Source organism: Sorex fumeus, unplaced genomic scaffold, assembly GCF_029834395.1.
Source record: "Sorex fumeus unplaced genomic scaffold, SorFum_2.1 ptg000098l, whole genome shotgun sequence".
Classification (NCBI taxonomy): domain Eukaryota; kingdom Metazoa; phylum Chordata; class Mammalia; order Eulipotyphla; family Soricidae; genus Sorex; species Sorex fumeus.
Window position 1 is genome coordinate 26,155,792 of NW_026606155.1, and position 23,047 is coordinate 26,178,838.

The window sequence follows — 23,047 nt, forward strand, 5'->3', positions numbered from 1 at the left end:
TTTCCAAAATGGTTTCACAAATTTACATCCTATCACCAGGCACTGGGGTTTCCTTTTTTTCCAGTCCCTTTCCATCACCTGTTTTGGCTTAGATTAAACTATGCCATCCTCACAAGCATCTGTTTGTAGTCTTCTATTGCATTTCTTTGATTATCAGTGATGTTAAACTTTTTTTAAAAAAATATGCCTGTTTTGGGCTGGAGCAATAGCACAGCGGGTAGAGCGTTTGCCTTGCACGCAGCCGACCTAGGTTGGATTCCCAGCATCCCATATGGTCCCCCGAGCACCGCCAGGAGTAATTCCCGAGTGCATAAACCAGGAGTAACTTCTGTGCATCGCCGGGTGCGACTCAAAAAGCAAAATTAAAAAAAAAAAGCCTGTTTGCCATCTAAATGTCCTCTGGATAGGTGTTTATTAAAATCTTTGTCCATGAGGCTGAAGCAACAGTTTAGCGGTAGGGTGCTTGCTTTGCAGGTGGCTGACCACATTCAATTCCCAGCATCCCATAATCATTCCCTGAGCCTGCTAGGAGTGATTCCTAAGTGCAGAGCCAGAAGTAATCCCTGAACACTGCCAGCTGTGACCCAAAAACCAAACCAAAACAAAACAAAACATACTCTGTAGGTGCTGGAGGTAGAGAAAGCACAGAGGGTAGGGGGCCTGCAGTGCATTTCGCCAATGCAGGTGGAGCCCTGGCACCCCACATGGTCCCCTGAGTGCAGAGTCAGAAGTAAGTGCTGATCACCACCAGCAGTGGCCCCAAAACCAACCAATCAAACAAAATTAATTATACAAAATCTCTGCTCATGTTTGAGATCTCCAACAGGCATAAAACCAAAAACATTACTTTAAGAGAGTCTAAGTTTTAATATTGAAGTTTAATATAGAAACTTAACATGCAAAAATCCTTAAGAAGCACATTTATCAAACTTGCTTCAGAAAGAGCAAATTGCTTAAGAAAAAGCATGGTGAACAAACCTAGGGTTCTTGGTTTTGTTTTGGGAGCCAAGCCTGGTGGTGTACAGAGGTCTATGAGGTAAGTAAGAGCAGGAACCAGGACCCCCACACGCACCTCAGCCTTTTAAGGTTATCTCCCCAGGCTGATAAATGCTGACATATTTGTTCTTTAGACACAAACCTTTGGTTTTCTAGTACCTAAAAGCACCAAAAATATTTATTATGAATGTTATTTTAATTAGACACTATCACTATCACTATGCTCCCGTTGTTCATCGATTTGCTCGAGCGGGCCCAGTAACTTCTCCATTGTGAGACTTCTTGTTACTGTGTATGGCATATTGAATACTCTCAGTAGCTTGCCAGGCTCTCCGAGAGGGGCGGAGGAATCGAACCCGGCTCAGCCGGGCTGGCTGCGCGCAAGGCAAACGCCCTACCGCTGTGCTATGTTAACATTTTAATTAGACAGAAAATAAAAATTTAACAACAAAATACTATTTTCCAAAAAAAGTATAAGAAAAGAAAGCAAAATGTTAAGAAAAGACATTAAAGCAAGGAGGTTGGAAGAAAAATCCTAGTTTCTCCCAGTGGAACAACCTAGGTAAATAAAACGTCAACCCCTAACAAGTCCTTTCAGATGCTAAACAAACAGATGAGAAATTCTATGATTTGAGTGGGGAAGGAGTTCATCACAATGAAAAACTGGCTCCAGGGACTGGAACAATAATACAGTGGGAAGGGTGCTTGCTTTACATGCAGCTGACCCAGGTTCAAACTCCAGGACTCCATACGATCCCCCAAGATCCAGGGGGAGTTGGGGACCAGTTATTCAGCTATCCAGATGGTACCAGTAATCGAACTGGGTCACGTGCACACCTCTGTACTATGTCGCACCACCTAAACATTATATTAACTTGCCGAAAAATAGTATTTTTAATGCTGTGACAGTGACAGGGTCCGAGAGATGGCGCCACAGGCTGTAGTGCATGCTTGACATTCAGGAGGCCCAGATTCCGTTTTCAGTACCACATAAGTCCCGCAAAATGTTACCAGGACAACTCTGAGCACAAAGCTGGGTGTAGCTCTTGAACACTGCAGGGTATGCCTCCCCCTCAAAGAAAAATACTTTAAAAAGGTGAAAAGCAATGACACTGATTTTGAACCTATCTTGTGTCTCAGATCTTTCTAAATCAATGCATTCATTACCCTAAATCCTTTGCTGAAGTAAAAGTAGTATTACTTTCATCCGTACCTGTGAATTTATACTGTTTCCACCTGGAAAATGTGACGTTATCTAAACTGATCTGCAACAAAAGTATAAAACTGAGGAAAACCTACAAAAAATTAATCACTACGTTCCTTCCAAAGGGGAGCCAGATAGTACAGCAGGTAAGGCACCTGCCTTGCACAAGGCCACCCAGGTTCCATGGTTCCATCCTCAGCAACACAGACCCCCAATTATTGCCACGAGTGATCCCAAACCACAGAGCCAGGAGTAAGTCCCGAGTATTGTCAGGTGAGACTCAAAACCCAAAAAATTTTATAGCAATAATTACTGCAATTACAGAAGATATTCGGTCCTCCCGTTGTTCATCAATTCGCTCGTGCGGGCCCAGTAATGTCTCCATTGTGAGACTTGTTGGTATTGTGTTTGGCATATTGAATATGTCATGGGTAGCTTGCCAGGCTTTATAGAAGATATATACATTCATTAAATCTAATCATGCATTTGGGCTTTTACTTTCTGTGCTCTCCCCACGTTATTTTCTTTATTTGAGTTTTACAAATATGCTGGCTTATAGTGTAATGAAAATCCAACAAAATCGAGTTATTTACCAGAGTCTAAGGAGTGCTATCCCAGTACTCCAGTGCAAACACAATCAGCACTTGTCACCAGCTGTGACAAAGAGGACACAGGCTCAGGTAATTAACAATCCTGAGATAATCAATATGAAATCCCACTTTGGCCATCTGGCTATATTTAACTTTACTCATCAATCAGAGCATCTGCGAAAGAGAATTTGTATAAATCAATGTTAAGCGGCTGGCTCTCCACCTACATTATGTAGTACTTTGATTTCGAGTCAAAGAAAACTGCTCAATCACAAGTGAACCTACCCAAATTGGTGCTAACATCGTCAACAGTACTAAACTAGACGGTAAAACTCCTTTTCCAGAGTGAACCACAGTTGGATAAAGCACTCTTTAATCTCCTTTACAATTTAATTTCCCAGGACTGAAATTAAGTTTGCTTCAGAAAGAGCAAATTGCTTAAGAAAAAGCATGGTGAAGAAATCTAGGGTTCTTGGTTTTGTTTTGGGAGCCAAGCCTAGTGGTGTACAGAGGTCTATGAGGTAAGTAAGGGCAGGAACCAGGACCCCCACATGCACCTCACCCTCTTAAGGTTATTTCCCCAAGCTGACAAATGCTGACATATTTGTTCTGCAAATATGAAGTGGTTGTCTGGAGTTTACGATGCTTACTTGCCTTGCATGTTACAAACCCTGGCTTGATATTGGCACCCCATGGACCCCTGAGCACAGAGCTGTGAATAGGAGCCACTGAGCACTGCCAGTGTGACCCACACTCTACCCACAACACCCTCAAAAGTTCAACAACTGTTTCTAGCTCTCTCATATGCTAAAGAAAAACTCAGAATTACTATAAATGACTGTCATTTATCACATATAAATAACTATCACAGTTACTTATAAATGTGTTTGAGATTTAAAGATTTCCCTCCCTTTGTTTTATAAACCATTCAGATATGAAGGTAGAGACAAAGGAAGAGTGATGAAAGCTGTAAGAAAATTAATTTAGGGCCTAAAACGTTGGAGAAAGTGACAGAAATCAACGTCACATATATTAATACTCTTGATGTTCAGATATGGCAAGCAGGCACCTGCCATAGCACCTGATTTTTCAACTCATCTTTAAATAAAAGTTGGTGACAATTAATGGTTAGATTGATCTTCTATTTCTTCTCTAGGAAATTCTGAAGGATATAAGTATACATGATCAAGCAGAGCAAAACTACGAATGTGGGATCTGGCAAGGTGCCAGCAATCCATATGGTCCCCCAAGCACGGCCAGGAGTAATTCCTTATCTCAAGACAGTTTGGGGAAAGGAGAGAGAGAACAAAAGGGAATGCCCCGCCACAGAGGTAGGGTGGGATGGGGGCACGGGGGGGGGGAGGGACCGGGGGCGGGGGGGGGGGGAGGGATACTGGGATCCGTGGTGGTGGGAAATGGGCACTGCTGGAGGGATGGGTATTTGATCATTGTATAATTGTAACCCAAGCACAAAATTTGTAAATCTACAACTGTACCTCATGGTGTCTCACTAATAAAAATTAAAAAACAAAACAAATAAACAAAAAAAAATAGTTTGGGGGCAGAAGAATACAGGGTTAAGGTGCTGCCCGCCTTGCATGCAGTATATGCACCTCAAATGGTCCCTCAAACACAATCAGGAGTGATCCCCAAGCACAGAACCAGGAGTTAGTCCTGAGCACTGCAGTAGGCTGGGTCTGATCCTCAGTAACCAGGTTTGCTTGCCTTGCTTTATAACCTGGGTTTGATTCCTAGCATCCCACACAGTCCCCTGAGGCCCATCAGGAATGATCCCTGCAAGCAGAGCCAAAGTAAGGCCTCAGGGAGAGCAGGAGGGTTAGAAGAAAGGAAGAAAAGGAAGAAAAAAAAAGGAAGAAAGAAAGGACAGAAGGATGGACTAACTCTTTACACAACTTCAAGACTGCTGCTTTCATCCTTTCTCTCCTGTTAATGCTCAAGTAATGAACATATGGCTCGGAGGGGTAGGGCAGTGACTTAGGGCCCCTGCCTTGCAAGCATATGGTCCAAGTTACCAGTTCAAATCCTTAGTGTCAATAAAGGAGCCCACCAGGAGCCTGGGGATCCTGGAAGCTCTGCTGATTCCCGGTGCCTCCATACAGCTAAATATAAGAACAACCACTAACAGGTGTGAATATACCCTCCCTCCCACCTCTGGCAGTCACCACCACCAGCAACTGAAGATATGCAATCACCCCAGCCTGCTGTGTCGAGATGGGCACCAAGCACTACAAACAGAAGGTGAGAGCACCTTGACTGAAGAGTGAACAGCCCACCCCTACCCCGCCAAGCAAGCGTAAGTCACCTCTTAAGAGGAGTGCAAACCTCCATGAATGTCACAGATGAGTGTGCAAGCACCAAAAGCTAATGCATGACACCCCTGTCCCCACCCCAAATAACATTACCAGGCACATGTGCACCCCTCCATCAGGGCATCAACAACACTAAGGAAATAAAGGGGGGGGGGCGCGTAGTAATAACACCAAAATGTCAAGAACTACTAACAAAACTTTTACTTTCTAAGCAGATTTAAACACCTGTTTGACTATCCACGCCACTGCTCCTTTAAAGGAATTAAGATCTACTGAATTTGATATTTTTCTTACTTTTGTTTTAATAGAGAATTCCTGCCTTGTAACCTGGGCTTGATTCCCCTCTCCCCATATAACTATGTATAACTATGTTTGATTTCCCAAAAAGATAATTTAACGTCGACTCATGTTGTCAAATAACATTCTCCACCTATATTTCTTCATGGCAACCTATATCCTTTGAACTTCTGGGAATCAAAAGATGTTATGGGGGGCTGGAGCGATAGCACAGCAGGTAGGGCGTTTGCCTTGCACGTGGTCGACCCGGGCTTGATTCCCTGCATACCCCCGATGGTCCCCTGGAGCATCGCCAGGGGTAATTCCTGAGTGCATGAGCCAAGAGTAACCCCTGAGCATCGCTGGGTATGATCCAAAAATAAAAAAAATAAAAAAAATAAAAAAAATGTTTGGGACCTCTTTCCATGAAAAGGTACAGCGGTCCTGTTTTTGCATGCGATTTCAAAGGGTTCAGTGTATCCCAGGATTTCCAATGGCTCCACCCATCCCAAGTTCAGAACTCATATTCAGAGTTTCTATGATTAAACGTTTCAGCATTTTATGTTTCTTGATTTCTATGACGAAATGTTACGCATCTTTTAAAGTCTTTCTTAGTAAGACCTTTAGCTCTTACTCAAGTTGAGTAAGCAGCTTCCCATTATAATCCTTACGACTTCCCGGTAACAATCCTGGCAGTCGACAGAAAACTGAGAATTTCTTACCTCCGAAAAATTAACGGCCAAGGGGATGATTCCAGCCACGTAACAGCCCACCAACATAGCCAGAGACAGGAGACTGATGGAGATGAAATCCTCCATTCTTGCCTGCCTTGATTCACCAGACCAGATCACAACTTCTCAGGGGCCTCTGACGGTGCTGGGATTTTTTTTTTTTTAAATACGTGTGGTGGTTCCAAGAGAATAAGTGAGCTTTCCAGTTCGTCTTCACACGAAGACGTGTCCACGGATCCCCTTTCTCTTGGACGTAAGTAAAGTAAAGACGTAGCTGCAAACAACCCCTTTTCGGCTGATGTTAGCACCAGAGTTAAACTTTCGGCGACCTTAGGCTCCAGTCCCTGGATTTCCAATGCCACTCACTGGATTCCCTGGGGTTAACAGAGATGGGTACAGTCACTGGAGAAAAAACGGGCTAAAGAGCGATTTCTTAAATCCTTGGAATGGGGTGTCACACGGTCCCACTGTCTGCCATACACACACACACACACACACACACACGAACAACAACAACAACAACAAAAGTCCTGGGTAGCAGCAGGAAAAGGAAAACCCCACTAGAAAATGTGCAGGCTCTCCAGGTGCCCCTATTTCTCCGACTCCGCCAGGGAGCCCCCTTCAGAACTAGGACTTGCCCACCAGTCTCTGCAAACTCTCTTCCGAGTCTGGGAAAAGCAACCTGCAGCGCTCCAGCGACGAGTCTTAAGGGTTCAGCAGCGAAGCTGACACAAAGTCGTCTCTGCTCTAGACCCGGTGCTGCCCATACTCCTCCACTCCGCGCGGCCCTGACTCTGAGCCACGGATACTAGAGAAGCCATGGCCGCCAAGTGGCACCTCTTCATTACAGCCACTTCCGGATTGTCTCACCGTCGACCCCGTTACAAGGGCACTTCCGGGTTACAACCGACCTATGGCCCGGAAATTTTAATCTTGCCGCCATTTTTAAGTCGGGCTTAGCCGGACGGTGACTTTCACTCTCTCTATCGGCCATCGTTTTAGCCGTGTACCCAAAAAAATATAAGTGCACGGATGAGGAGCGTCTTGAAATACACTCATAGCCTGTCGAGCTCCAAAACACCGCTTGGGGAATGGAGGAGAGAAAAAGAAAAATCTGCTTGCCCTCATCCAAAATGGCTGAACCGGAGTCTCTATTGGTCTAGCTGCCGGAAACGGGAAGGTCTCTATGGTCCCGAAGGCACCGGGGCCGAGAGTTGCTGACGACTTCCGGCGGCTCCTCTCGCGGGGATTGGCTGTTGGCGGCGTTGCTTCTCAGCTCGTGTGCGGCGGAGGTGTCGGCCGGGGGTTGTTGCATCGAAAGTGTTTGGCGCCATGGTGAGCAAGGCCCGCGCGGCTGCCCGCTTCCTCAGCCTCTCAGGCGTCCCCAGTCCGCCCCGCGATGTGCGGGCCCGCGCTGGCTGCCCGCGGGAGCGTGCGGCACCCCGGGCGCCTCCAGCCGTGGGCCCGTCCTGCCCGCGGCGGGAATGCCCGCGCTGCTGGCGCTAGGCCCCGGACGCGGGTCCGCCCGGGGGTCCCGCTCCCGCCCGCCGCCGCGCCGCGGGGCAGCTGCTGCCCGGCGGCGGCCGTGCCACCCGGAGGAGGTTCCGCTAGGGGAGCCGGCCGGCGGGGAGACGCGGACGGACGCGCCTGTTCCGAACGCTCCGGCCGGGGACGGGAACAATGGCCACGGGAGCGCTGACATGAGCTCGCTTGCACCCAGCGCGGGGGCCCGGAGGGGTCCTCTCTGCTTTAGAGTTGCGCCAGCAAGTGTTGCATTGGGGTGTTTTTTTAATTTTATTTTTTTCGTCGTTGTGGTTCTGTGCTTGTTTTTTCCCCCCCCCCTCTCTTTTTTTACCAGACCCCTGGGTGGTTGGGTTAGCCCTGTCTCTTCCCTCCTCAATCTCTCCTTCACGATTCCTGTTCTCTGGGCGCTGGAGCTGAGAGGATCGGTCCCGTGGAGCCCGCCCCGCGCTCGGAGCGGTCTGGGTGGGTCTGGGCTGGCGCCTCCGCCCCAAAGGTGATGCTCCCCGGGGCTCCGAGACGGCGCTGGTGGGTTCCGGTCGCGGCCGCCATGCAGGATTGCTTCTCTCGTGGCCGCAATTGTTCGTGCCTGGCAGCCGGGCTCTGCTCGCAGCGAGTTTTTCCCTGGCTCTGCTTTGCTGAATTGGGACAACTCCGCGTTACCCCGAGAGGTCTAAAGACTGGATTTCCAGTTTCCAAGCTCTTGCGCTCTCCTTTTCTCTCTCTCTCTCTCTCTCTCTCTCTCTCTCTCTCTCTCTCTCTCTCTCTCGTGCGTGCTCACGCTTGCTCGCTTGCTTCTTTCCCCTCCCCCCTTTCTCTCCCCCCTCCCCTCTTGGGCCACTTTTTGGCTTTGGTCAATAAGTGAGAAAGTGTCGATAACAACCAGTTAGTGTCGGGCAGATAGCCGTGATCATTTATCAGCTTGACTTTAGTTTAAAAAAAAAAGCAAAATATGTATTTAAAGTCAACAATGTATTGGCACAAAAGCCTTAAATACTCGGGCTCTACCGGAGAGAAGCTTCATTACCCCTCTGCCCCCTTCTTTATTTTCGGTACCGTTGGAAAAGCCTTGGTAGCTAACTAGCAAAGTGTAATAGTTATGCAACAGAATAGTTGGATGTGTCTACGCTTGCTAACATGTGTGTGTGTATTTATTTATTTTTTTGTAATGGTCATTTCCCCAACGGAAAAAGACCTTCAGGAAGGCAAGAACCACATCTATCTAGGAAATTGGGGGGGGGGGGGTAATAGGAGTAATTTTAAATTTTAATAAAACAAGGGCTTCTAAAAATAGCTTTAATAAGAAGAAAGTGACAAACTATTATCAGAGGGATCATAATTTTAAACTGCTGGCAACAGGAAAGCATTGCCTGTCACTTATAAAAATAATCATTTTAATTCCAGTTGTAAACTCTTGTTCTTAGTAACTTTTAATCTTAAGTAGTCTTGAAAGTAGTTAAGTCCATTTGTGTAGCCATTTACACATCTTTCCTCTTAATTAAATCAGTCCTTTGATTTATATTAGAATAACAAAACCTACTTGAGCTAAGGAAATAGCTCCTAAGACTGGGGAGAGTTCAGTGTTGGATCCCCACCCACGCACCCTCCCTGCCCTTAACTTGGTGGAGGGTTGGTTGCATAGTACAAAAGCGGTAATAGTGCATGCTGGAGATATGTATTGGTTTCCTGGCATGGTGCTAGGAGCTGGGAGCACAGAGCTGGGAGTAGTTGCCACTTAGTGAGCAGGTGGCTTACAAAAAGCCTGGTCCATCTCATCCTAACATAGTTGTGTCAGTTGGCTCAAAGTGAGTGCACAGCCCTTGTGCTTGCAAGGTCTTAGGTTCGGTCTGGTGCCACAGGCCTTTCCTTCCTTGCCTGGCTTCCACAGAGCACTATTGGGGAAATTGCCATCCTCTCCCCACTAGGCTTTCTTTTTTTTTAAATTGTTACGAGGGCTAGAGAGTGCTGGGAATTGAATTCTCAGCCCTGAGTTGTGAGTTTTGTTTTGCTGTGGGCTAGTGGACCAGGCTCCTTCGTCCAAAACTTGTGTTCTAGTCCCTTTGAGCTGTGCCATAGGCGTTTTATCCCAGACTCTCTTGATCTCTTTAAAAATGTTAGTTTTGTCTCAAACTCTCTATCATTATGACTCAACTGAAGATGTAGTTCCGTTGTTGAATGCTTCCTATGGCCTCCACCCCAATCCTGGGTTTAATTCCAGGCACTGAAACACACCCCAGCATATCAGAATGACTTGTTTCTTGATAGCGAGGAATAAATTAATGCTTTTTATATTGTGTTCATAGTAATTGAATATGGTTTGGGGGCTGTTTATTCAGATGGTCTAGGAAAGGGTAGGCATAAGCTATTTCAGTTCCATTTGTTGATGGCTTAAATTGTCAGGGTTCTTTCATTAAGAAAGTTTTGTGTGAAACCCAGTACTTCACATAGGAAGATAAATTAGTAGTTTAGATAAATACTAATAAAGCAAAATAGACGGGGAAAGTATGAGTAGTTTGATTTATTTAGGGTTAGGTTTACGGTGAGGTTGTGTTTTCCTTAGATTTAGTTCGTGAGAGGCAGGAAGTTGTAAAGGGAAGTGATTTTAGCAGCCAGTGGTTTGGAGATAGTCTTGGGCAGGGGGTAGAGGTGTCATTGGACACAGGCAGGATGGTGCTAAACAGTGTTTATAGTATAACATCCACAACAAGGCATCTAGCCGAAAAATAGTGCCAAGATTGAGAAAATAGACCAACTGACAAAAACATACCCTGTCCCTTCCACCCTCCCCCTTCACCATGTTTAGAAATGTATGTTACTCTCAGGCACATTCATATTTTCTTATAATCACCTGTCCTAGGTGATTTTAGTGTTTTGAAATGCAGGGTTTGGGTACAATATAGCTTAAGGTCAGTCATCTCCTAGATGAATAAGGTTTTCTGGAGAAATAGTTTTTAATTGCCAGTTTATTCGCCAAGTGTCTCAGGTACTTGCAGTCAAAGTATTTACCTTTTCTGTTACCATAACCCCATATCTGAGTTTCTGCTAGGGATTTAAGAGGGCTAGACATTTTTAAAAATTTTGACCAGAAGAGATGTACAACTTAGCAGTTAGTGATCGAGGGGAAAAGAGAATACCATTAAAACAGTACAAAGTGTAGCTTATTCTGAGTACTTGCAAGCAAGTAGACAGTGCAGTAAGTTTAAAAAAACATTTATTAAGGACTGGAAGAAGAGAGTTCTTATTGCATTATAAATGTAGATTCTGATGCCACATTTAGACAAAGATTGTAGTCTTTGTAATATAATGCTCTATTAATAACGGGTGATTGGTTATACTGTGAATGAGAATTTTAAAAAGCTTATATTGAATTCACTTTTCCCCCTGCAGTCTCACACCATTTTACTAGTCCAGCCCACCAAGAGGCCAGAAGGCAGAACTTATGCTGACTATGAATCTGTGAATGAATGCATGGAAGGTAAGTTGACACTAATTAAATGAAAGTTTGGGGTTTTTCCCTGTGGCATTGACTATTGGAAATTGTTTAATTTAGGAATTGGGTTTGTGTTTATCTACATATTTTCTACAGATCTTCATTTGAGCAAGGAGAGTACCTATTCAGAACTTTTTTGGTTGAACATTTGTGGGGGGTGGTATGTTGGGGCCACACCCAGCAATGTTCAGCGGCTACTTCTGGCTCTGCGTTCAGAAATTACTCCTGCCGGTACTAGGGGGGCCATATGGGATGCCGCAGATCAGACGCAGATTAGCTATGTGTGCACTAAGCGCCCTACCCACTGTATTATCAATCTGACCTCTTGTTGAATATTTGAGACCCAAAGTATACATATACGATCTTTTCCTGCTGCAAATACTACTTTTGTTTTTTTAATTTATTTACTAGGATGAGGGGGTCACAGCTAGTGGTGTTCATGGCTTACTCCTGGCTCTACTCAGGGTTGAACCTGGGTTTGGCTGCAAGCAAAGCCTTGGTTTTTGCTTTGCATGCAAGCACCTTAACCCATTATGCTATCTCTCTTTCCCCAAATTGCTATTTTTAAAACAATCATGTGTATAATGAAAGACTTGATGTATTAAGGGTTTATGTAAGATTTTGTAGACATCAAATATTATGGTTTAACCCACCCTGTAGAGTTGTGAAACGGGCTGAAGGCAGGCTTTAGTGTTTTAGAACCTGCTGATGGTGCTTGGCATGTAGATCCTGGTGTTCTCTTGAGCACCGATTGTCCTTCTTCCTTCCTGCTCTCCCCCCAGATCCCAGCCCAGACCCTGACCCTGTAGAAAAGAAACCCCAGTGGTTCACGATGTCTTAGTGCCTCCATAGTTTTTGCCTTGAGTGTCCTTTTTTGGTTTGGTTTGGTTTGGGGGCTCCACCCAGTGGTGCACAGAATTTACTCCTGGCTCTGTACTCCACATGGGCTCAAGGCATCATATCAGGTTCCAGGAATCAAACCATGTGTAGGCATACACCCTGTCCTCTGTACTATCTTTCAAGCCCCACCATAGCCTTTCAGACTAGCCACTTTGATTTCACAACATGCATGTAAGGCTTTTCCATGCCTTTTGAATTGGTAAGTTTTTTTTTTTTTTTTTTTTTTTTTAAATGAAGGCTGTTTTCCCTTTAGATTGCTAAAATGGAGACTGGGGTTTGTAGCGCAGCCGTCCAGAATGTTTGCATGTTTTGGACCCTCTCTAAAGCAGAGTGTTCCCTCCCACCACTCTCTTTTTAAAATAAACTTTTTTTTAAAGTGTGGTTTAAAGTTTTAGGAAAAAATTGAATTGAAATAGAATTTTTTTAGTTAGAATTTCATCTTAATCCATATCTTACTACTTCCTTCAGTTTTCCCAATTATTTACGCCATATATTAGTATAATGCATTTGTTATGGTCAGAGCATTCTTCTGGTGCTCTTTGTTCAGGGATCACTCTGGTGCTCAGAGAAATTGTGTGGGCCTAGGGTTCGAACCCAGGTCTGCCATGTGCAAGGAAAGCACATTACCCATGTAATATCTCTGGCATACCACCACTCCATCCCACCCCCACGGCCACTTTTTTGTATGTGGCTGGTGGGAGTTGTCTGTGGAAGGCCTCTTAAAGCAATATCCAATCAATTGGCGAGACAATTTAATGCTAAAACCCAGCGATGAGGCAGTGCTGTGGTGTACCTGACTATTGGGAGCCATGTCATTCAAGGGGTCAAGCTCTGGCCTTGTACATATATGGATGTATTTCATGTCCCCCTTGTCATCCCACCCATCTTAGGGCAATTTTTAATTGAACTGGGGTTGGGGGCACACCTGGCGGTACTCAGGGTTTAACACTCAGGAGTAAATCCCATATCGGGGGAGGACCTTATGGGATTCTGGATCCTGATAAAATCAGATTGGTCTGTGCCAGGCAAGTGCCATACCCTCTGTATTATCTCTCTAGCCCCTACTTGTTAAATAGTCATTTATCAGAAACATGATTTGCAAAGTTTTTCACCCCATCTGTGGTTTTATCTTTTCCTTTTTTGAGTGTCTTCTGAAGCTAAAGATTTAACTTTGAATGAAATCCAGTTTACACACTTGTCTTTCCTTTGCTTGTAATTTTTAGGGTCATATATCAGAGAACATTGCCTGACCCGAAATCAGACTTGTGATCGTAGTTTCTTTTAGATATTTTATGGTTTTGGCTCTTAGATATTAGACTTTGGGTCATTTTATACTAGTAACCAAAAAAATGATGGCTCTGGTTAAATATAGCTTCTTAGAACCATGGAGTGTACCGTAGATAAGGTACTTTCTTATGGCCACTCTGGAATCAGGCAGTACCCAAACTCTGTTAAAGGATGTCTACAGCCATTGGAGCTATCTCTCCTAGCCTTCAGGCATGCATTTAACAGATAACTTGGAGATCATTTGTCATTCATCATAGTGGTCTTTAGCAGTTTGATAGTGGGAATGAACTGAAGGTTCTGTTTCATTTTTGAAAGAATGAGAGGAGTAAAAATTAATGATTCCCAGGCCAAAAAGATGGGGCTCAAAGGACTGAAGCATGTGCTTTCCATGTGAGGTCCTGGGTTCTATTCCTGGTACCACATGGTTCCTACACATCCAAGAACAATCCCAGAACACTTTGTTTATCGTGCCCAAACAATAATCGGCTTTTTAGATAATTAATAAAGTGAGTTTCCCGTTAGTGGTTATCTTTGAGTACTTAACATGCGTATTGAATGTGTCTTATGTTATAGAAGAGAGCTGAAATTCTAGCTTTGGTTCCATACTCCAGTATCTTCAGTTTGGCGTGAGAACCATACTTTTGAGTGCCTGGTGCGAAAGGTTACTACTTCTGGCTCAGTGCTCTGGGTCGCTCTCAGCAGTGCTTTGGAGACCTTGTGGTGTTGTGAACCTGCAAGTGCTCAGTGCATGTGCTGTCTTCCCAGCGCAGATTCTGAGATTTTGTAGGGTTTGGTGGGAACCACACCCAGAATTGCTCTGGGCTTACCCCTGGCTCTGTGCTCATGGAGCATGTTTCGTGGAACTGTGGGGGAATACCTTATGGGGTGCCTGGAATTGAAATGGTCAGCTGCATGCAAAGCTAATGCATCTTTCTGCCCCCTCCCAGATTCCAGGATCTTAAGTGGATCTGTGATGATAATCTCTTCCTTATTACCTTTTGGCGGCCGCGTGGACATCTTTCCTTTGGAGAACCCGGCAGGCTACCGAAAGTATCCTGCCCTCATGGTAGAGTCTGGCAAACTTCCAGTGTCGTACTCAATATGCCAAATACCAGTAACAATGATGGGTCTCATTCTCCTAACCCTGAAAGAGCATTGAATATGGCTTTTTTAAAATCAGGGCTGGGAAGAAGGAGATGTTACTGGTGCCTGCTCAAGGCAATCGATGAACAACAGGATGATCGTGATTACCTTTTGGGAAATTATATCAAAAATCTATCCCAAGTGTGGTATTTTTGTTGTTTTTCTATATTAACTCTGAAGCTTTCTGAATATTTATTGAAAAATCTGATCATTCCTGGATACCACAGGGACCCTTATCACCACAGTAGGAATGAATCCTTGAGCACAGAAAGGAAATCCTGATACAAGACCCATAGTGTCAGGGCTTGAAAGATAGTACCACAGGAAGGGAGCTTGTCTTCATGCTGCTGACCTAGGTCCGACCCCTAACTCCACATGGACCCCCGAGCAACATCAGGAGTGATTCCTGAGTGAAGAACCAGGAGGAAGCCTGAGCAGAACTGGATGTGGCCCCCAGAAAAACCAAGCAACACCCCCCCCCCCAAAGACCCATAGTGTTCCCACTTTTTTGAATCATCTTTTAACAAGTTTTTAATCCTATGGCATGAAATTTTTATTATTAAGGCACAAAGTAGTATTTTGGTGTTTATTTTTAAAAATATTTTTTATGGGGCTGGAATGATAGCAGAATGGGTAGGGTGTTTGCCTTGCACGTGGCTGGCCCAGGTTCGATTCCCAGCATCCTAGATGGTCCCCTGAGTACCACCAGGTGTAATTCCTGAGTGCAGAGCCAGGAGTAACCTCTGTGAGTCGCTGGGTGTGACCCAAAAAGAAAAAAAAAATTTGCTAAGGGGCATAATTAAAATAAAAGTGACCAAGTGACCAGTGTACTCTTTTTCATACTGTTTGTGTAAAACTGTTATTATCTAAAGTTTATGCAATTGTAAGATCTTGGTTTCCTACCCTCTCTTAGGTGTTTGTAAAATGTACGAAGAACATCTGAAGAGAATGAACCCCAACAGCCCATCTATCACATATGATATCAGTCAGTTGTTTGATTTTATTGATGATCTGGCAGACCTCAGCTGCCTCGTGTAAGTATTAGCCACTAGTTTCCTATTGTCTATCTTTAAGATGATTTTGGTATTGGGAGCTCACTGTTTATCTGACACTGATCATAGTATTTTTATTAATATGGAATAATTATGAAATAGTGATATGGAAAATATTAAGTTAGGGGCCTGAGAGCTGGTACATGATAGTAGAAGGATTAAGGCATGTAGCTGATCCCATGAGCATCTTCAAGTGCAGGCCTGGAGGCCTCTGAGCACTGCCAGGTGGCTTCAGTATCCCTAGTACCACAGGGCCCAGGCAGCATCTCATCCTCGATCCCTCAGAATGAACCTTGGCCTTAGTTGCCTGAGGGAATGCGGGAGGGAGCCCTGGGTCTTCCTGAGCACTGCTTAGTTTCCCTCTCCATGCTTCCACCCTAGAATTTAGTTCACATATCTCATAATTATCTTGGCAATATTAAAAGTGCGAAGAGATATTTGCTAATTGACATAGTTAATGTGATATGGTTAATATCATTAAATTGATGTAGTCAACCCTGATTGACCAGGGTTCAGTACCCGGAATCCCAGATGGTCCCCCAAGCACCTCCAGGGGTGATCCCTAAGCATTACCTGGGCCCAACCGTGTGCCCTTCACCCCCCCCTCCAAAAAAAAAAGCTGATTGTTTGTTAAGGATATGGGCACATCTGGTGGTGCTCAGGAAATTGTACAGTACCTGGGACCAAACCCAGGGCTCCTGCAAACAAGACACGTGCTCCAGTCCTAAGCTGGAGTTGTCTTCCTGCCCCAAAGTTTTGCTCCTCTGGCCCTTAAAAGTTTGAATCCTCTTTTTCTTAGTTTTGGGTTTTGTTTTCGGGCCATGCTCTTGCTTGCTTGCAGTTTTCTCCCAACCAAGGGAAGGGCCATTGCTCTGGGTGGTGCTTGGGGAGATCATTCGGTGCCTGGAATCAAAATCAGGTCTCCTGCTGCAAAACATGCGCCATTCCCTAGGCCTTACTATATCTTTTTAATAAAGCAATTATCATTTATTCCATTATCTGTCAAATGCATATTTTGGTATGTTAGAATAAGATTTTTTTTTTAATTGTTTGACTTGGTGCTATTTTTCACAAATAAAATGTACCACAGGTAATTTTTTCCCTTTTTTGTTTTTGAGGGGGTTTGGATTTTGTTTTGTTTGGGGGTGGCCACGCTGATGGTGCTCGGGGATCACTCCTGGCGAGGCTCTGCAGTACCAGAGATTGTACTCAGGGTGGCCATTTAGAAAGCAAGCGCCTTACCTACTATATAGTCATTCCAGCCCACCACGGATATTTTTTTTTTCTTTCTTTTTGGGTCACACCGGCGATGCTCAGGGGTTACTCCTGGCTCTGCACTCGGGAATTACTCCTGGCGGTGCTCAGGAGACCATATGGGATGCTGGGATTCGAACCCAGGTTAGCTGCGTGCAAGGCAAATGCCCTACCCACTGTGCTATCACTGCAGCCCCACACCATGAATATTTTTAGACACTTTAGAGATTTTTGTTTTCAGAGATTTGCTAGTTTTAACATTTTCCCCCCTAATGTACCATGTTTGGACTGTACCTAGGTGTATGTGGGGGTTACTTTAGGCTTAAACACCACCCCCATCCCTGCCTAGCAGTCGTCAGGACGCTCTGTGCCCCTGGGGGCCAGGGGATTGAGCCTGGGACATAGCTTTGCTAAGCTTGAGGTCCAGCCCTTTAAGCTTTCTCCCCCACCCAAAATAATGTGTGTTGTGGTGGGGTGGAACATATGCATTGTCAGGACTCAAACCAGGATTGGTCACTGGTTTGCAAACCATTACTCCTGTACCACTTCTCTAAATATTTTTTAAAGGAATACTAACTAAATCAACTCTGTAGCACTGTAGCACTGTCCTGCCGTTGTTCATCGATTCGCTGGAGTGGGCCCAGTAACATCTCCATTGTGAGACTTGTTACTATGTTTGGCATATCGAATACATCATGGGTAGCTTTCCAGGTTTTGCTGTGTGGGTGAGATACTCTCGGTAGCTTGCCAGGCTGTCCGAGAGGGGTGGAGGAATTGAACCCGGGTCGGCTGCATATAAGGCAAATGCCCTACCTGCTGTGCTGTCAAGTTGGAAAAATTTTTTTATTTATTTAAAGCAGAGGTAGGATACCGTTTTTCTGCCAACGTCCCTTGGATAGTTAATGACATTCTCAAGCCATATGATGCAGATAGATGGCCCTGAGGCAGCTGACATGTACCGGGGCCAGACCACATATGATTTCATGGGCCTTATGCTCTCCATCCCTGATTTGAAGCATTAGCTAGCAGTAACATTTTGGTGGATGGGGTAACGACACCAGCAGTGCTCAGGGGTTACTCCCTTACTCCTGGCTCTAAACCCAGGGATTTGTTTTATTTGGGAAGGGGGGAGGGCCATATATGGTGGTGCTCAGAACTTACTCCTGGTTCTGGGCGAGTGGTGTTCAGAACTTTACTCCTCATATGACTCAGGAGACCGTAAGGGGGTGCCAGGGATCAAACCTTGGTAGGCTGTTCACAAGGCAAGTGCCCTACCCCCTATGCTATCACTCTGGCCCCAGCAGCAGTAACTTAATAATTGGCATTCTTATATCGTTTTTGCCCAGAAGAAATGAAATTTCTGGAGCTGGAGCGATAGCACAGCGGGTAGGGCATTTTGCTTTGTGCGCGGCTGATCTTGGTTCGATTCCCAGCATCCCATATGGTCCCCTGAGCACCGCCAGGAGTAATTCCTGAGTGTATGAGCCAGGAGTAAGCCCTGGGCATGACTGGGTGTGACCTAAAAAGAAAAAAAAAAAGAAATGAAATTTCTGGCTGAAGTGAGACAATAATTGATAAATGAGATGTTTTGTTCTAGGATATTCATAAACCAACTTTCTTCAGTAAACTGCGTTTGGCCTCTTCTGTGCTCTGCAGTTTTTCCACCAGGTGGTGCACATGACTTAACTACTGATGATTCTTTGTATTAGTGCAATCTCTGTTATTTACAATATGCTTTTTATACTGTGTTGGGATTTCACTTCAAAACTGGATTGATTACTTAACTAGGTTTTAATTGTAGGCCAATTCAGATATTTATCTGAGTCCTCTAAAGATATCTTGAGGGGCCGGAGTGATAGTACAGTACAACAGGTCGGGCATTTGCCTTTCACACAGCTGACCCAGGTTTGATCCTCGGCATCCCATATGGTCCCCCAGCACAGCCAAGAGTAATCCCTGAGCATCACCAGTTGTGACCCAAAAAGCAAAAAAGGGGAAAAAAAGATCCCGTGAGTGACTGACTATGCTGGTCCTTTTAAAGTTTATTTAGGGGTCATGGAGATAGCTCAGAGGGCCACATTGTCTTACAAGCATAGCCAGTGTGACACAATATTTAAAAATAAAACAAACACCAAAAATATGTTTGGGGTAGGGGTGGTCATACCTGGTGGTGCTCAGCGCTTACTCATGCTTTAGGATCATCCCTTGTGGTGGGCGTGGGAGGAACTAAATGTCATACTGGGGGTTGAAGGGGGTTGATACCATGTGCAAGGCAAGTGCCTTAACCCCTGTACTATCTTGGCCCAAAATGAAGACTGTATTTTAGTTCATTAAAAACAAATTTAGGGGCTGGAGCAATAGCACAGCGGGTAGGGTGTCTGCCTTGCACGTGGCCAACCCGGGTTCAATTCCCAGCATCCCATATGGTCCCCTGAGCACCGCCAGGGGTAATTCCTGAGCGCAGAGCCAGGAGTAGCCCCTGTGCATCGCCGGGTGTGACCCAAAAAGCAAAAAAAATAAATAAATTTAGCAAATATGCTATTTGTGTTCATTGTTTGGTTTCTGGTTTTTAATCATTAAAGAATTAGAAAAATACGAATCGTGTAGGAGACAGACCTCACCGTTTTTTGTCATACTCTGTCAAGTTTATGTCTAAGCTATTAAGCTTTTAACTGAAGCACTTTAGACCTTGGTTTCTTTTTCCTCTGTAAGATGTATTTGATGATCTAAAATTCATATTGCTCAGAATTCGATTGTTGTGTAATCAGCTCTTTCGGAACATGTGCACATCTATACCATTAGTGGGTGGGTTTTAAGAACATGATAGTAGCTAACCATTATAACTTTGCCTTTGTTCCTCAGTTACCGAGCTGATACCCAGACATACCAGCCTTACAACAAAGACTGGATTAAAGAGAAGATCTACGTGCTGCTTCGTCGGCAGGCCCAACAGGCCGGGAAATAATTGAGCAGGAAGCATTAGGGGGATGGGGGCAGGCTTGGAATACAGGTGTGTACAGCAAACTCTAGTGGATGTTTTGTATTCTAATAATCCTGTTTCCATTTGGTACAGTCTAGCCAGGGTTGAATGTATTGAATGAAATAATGACGATCTTGTTCAATCTGAAAACCCCCATTGCCTCCTCCCTCTCTCTGTCCCCTCCCCCCTTTTTTTTACTTAAAACATTTTTACGATGTTTTGGATGGAGGTTGTTTTTTGTCAGTTATTGTTGGTTTCAGCCCTTCCAACTATTCGTTTCCACTTTAATAGTACTCACTATACTAACCTTTCTTCAGGATCGGGTGGGGGGCGGGTGATGACACAGTTATGTCCTCAAGATAAAATCTTAGTGAAAAACAAATAAATGTTCTTTAGTTATATTTTTCCCCCGAGTGATTTCTTTTGGTTTCTGAACATTGAATTGTTCTAGTGAAGCGTTACCTGTTTCTAAGCCAGTAATGTGCTGTTACACGATGCATTTGAAGACAGCTTCTGTATCTCCTGGATAGATTTTGCTGTTGTTTACTTCATTTCACAGCCTTTATCTGTGAGTTTCACTGTGGTGTTATGGTTTAAACCTATTATTGATACACTTTCTCAAAGATTTCCTGGTGGCATAGCTTATCTGCCACAGAGCAAGGCTAGTTTTTTTAGTTTTGATCACACTCTTTCTGGAAGTTCCCTGTGACTCCAGGTGAGTGCTGGTTATCGTCCTATATGTACACTCTGAGGTTGAGGGAGAGGGGCCACAGGGGTGAGACAGGAGATAATCTTCCCACTCCCACCTCCATTTCTGGAATCAATCCCAAGAAGCCTCACAAGTGCAAGACAGACTCTCTACCACTGAGCTACATCCTGCCAGTCTCTGTCTTAACGTAGAAAGGGGCTACTTGGTGACTTGAACACGTTACTTTGTACCTCCAGTTATTGAGTATACTGGCAGTCTCCAGTTCTGTTGATGCCACACTTAACTGATCCAATAATACCTAACATTTTCTTGTTTTTATTTTTTTGTGCTGGAGTGATAGCACAGCGGTAGGGCGTTCGCCTTACAAGCGGCCAACATGGCCGACCCGAGTTCGATTCCTCTGCCCCTCTCAGAGAGCCCGGCAAGCTACCGAGAGTATTCCATATGCCAGACACAGTAACAACAAAGTCTCCAATAGAGACGTTACTGGGCCCGCTCGAGCAAATCGATGATCAACGGGAGGGCCTTTACCTACCTTTACCTTATTTTTTTGTTTGTTTTTGCTTTTTGGGTCACACCCAGCGATGCACAGGGGTTACTCCTGGCTCTTCACTCAGGAATTACTCCTGGCGGTGCTCTGGGGATCATATGGGATGCTGGGAATCAAACCTGGGTTGATTGCATGCAAGGCAAACGCCCTACCCACTGTGCTATTGCTTCAGCCCCTGTTTTCTTGTTTAAAACCATGACTGCTTAAGTGTTTTTCCAATGGGTCCCCTTTCATGTGAGAAATTTTGGGGCATCCTTGTATATAGCTCTATAAAATGGGTATATAAGTCAAATATTTACTGATAACAGTAAATAAACTTCTTTCTTTTGGAGAAAGGAGCCACTTCTGGCGGTGCTCGGGGAACCTTATACAGTGCCTGCAGTCAAATCAGTGTCTTGTGCAAGGCAAGTGATTTTTGTACTATCTGCAGCCCTATTTTTTAAACAAAGATTTTTGTTTTATTTTATATATTTTTTGCTTTTTGGGTCACACCCAGCAATGCACAAGGGTTACTCCTGGCTCTGCACTCAGGAATTACTCCAGTGGTGCTCAGAGGACCACATGGGATGCTGGGGATCGAACCTGGGTCGGCCGCATTCAAGACAAACGTCCTACCCGCTGTGCTATTGCTGCAGCCCCGCAGCCCTATTTTAAAGATTTTTTTTCCATGACCCCATATGAGATTGCAGCACCCAGTTTAAGAAACTAGACTTTAATTGGCTACCAAAAACGTGTATGTTATATATAGCTGTGTATATCCCCCTACACAGCTGTCTGTAGAATTAGTGAAATGATTGTTAAAATTAGGGGACCTGACACAATTAAGTATAGCTGTAGTTAATAATTCAGTGTCAGTTAGGAAGTTGTAATATTCAACAAGATCCAAAAGTAAGTTTTTAACATTCTTAGCTTTGATTTGGCCTACCTACTTACCTGGAGTGATAACACAGCGGGTTAGGGCGTTTGCCTTGCACACGGCCGACATGGCTGACCCGGGTTCAATTCCTCTGCCCCTCTTGGAGAACCTGGCAAGCTACTGAGAGTATCTCGCCTGCATGGCAAAGCCTGGCAAGCTCCCCGTGACATTCAGTATTCCAAAAACAGTAACAACCAGTAACGTTAGTGGTGCCCGCTTGAGCAAATCAATAAACAACGGGAAGACAGTGCTACAGTGCTCTATCTATATCAGAAGCTATTTTCAGTTTTCTGACTTGAAATATTTCCATCAGCTCACAGGTTACAGGGTTTTTTGAAAAAAGTTTTGTTCATATTGTTTAAAATAGAAGTGGTGGTGAATTTGTTGGGGTAGCGGGTGGAGGCCATATCTCTGCAGTGTGCAGGGGACCATGCAATGTGGGGAATTGATCAAGGGTCACAGCAGGATGTTGTGTGCAAGGCACGTCCCTTCCCTCCTGTGCTGGCTCTGGCCCAAGCAAATATTTTTCACTGCCCCGGAAGTAAACCAGATAGGTTGAAGAGAGCAGAGCAGTCCTTGGTTTGACATCATCTTTATAAAAGGATGGCCTTTATCGAATTTCATTTTTGTTAATTAAGAATTGAAATGTAAATCAGGATTAATGAACTATGTAATAAATACACGGATGTTTTTAGAAGGAATGTTAATATAGTGCCAGAGTATTAGCATTTATTTACAGCATTGACTACTTAGAAAACTTGTCTTTAGTCACCTTAGTCCTTTCGAGGTCAGAAGGAATTATTCCTCTTATGAATAGTGAATAGTTTCCTGCCCCCAGGCCTGGCTGTCCTCATCAGGGCCCCTTGGAGGGAGGCGGGTTGAGTTCCCCCACCCCCACCCCCCACATAGCCACAGCAGCCGAAGACCTCCAGAACCAGCCACAGCCATGCTGAGACCACTCTCCACATGTCCAGAAAAGCCTCATGCATGAAGGAACTGGCAGAGGAACCCAGGCACGTGGGTTCCGGGGCTGAGATCTCCAAGCCTGCTCGGACCGGGATTGGGCCTTCACCCAGATCCCCCATCTTCCAGTAGGTAGGTGTCACACCCACCAGCTG

The 23,047-nt window shown here is 44.7% G+C and overlaps 2 protein-coding genes across 2 annotated transcripts in view; one reads left to right on the top strand and one right to left on the bottom strand.

Moving 5' to 3' along the window:
• Positions 1-6,377, bottom strand: part of SLC39A9 (solute carrier family 39 member 9) — a 55,874-nt gene extending 49,497 nt beyond the window's left edge. Inside the window, exon 1 of the mRNA XM_056133678.1 lies at positions 6,119-6,377. Coding sequence (XP_055989653.1) covers positions 6,119-6,214 — 96 coding nt within the window. The 5' untranslated portion in view covers positions 6,215-6,377. The remainder of the gene's footprint in view (positions 1-6,118) is intronic.
• A 987-nt stretch (positions 6,378-7,364) lies between these two features.
• ERH (ERH mRNA splicing and mitosis factor) lies at positions 7,365-20,102 on the top strand. The gene is made up of 4 exons (XM_056134190.1): positions 7,365-7,462; positions 11,036-11,123; positions 15,382-15,502; positions 19,637-20,102. The coding sequence occupies exons 1-4, from the start codon at positions 7,460-7,462 to the stop codon at positions 19,737-19,739; spliced, it is 315 nt and encodes a 104-aa protein (XP_055990165.1). The 5' UTR covers positions 7,365-7,459; the 3' UTR covers positions 19,740-20,102.
• The last annotated feature ends 2,945 nt before the right edge of the window (positions 20,103-23,047 follow it).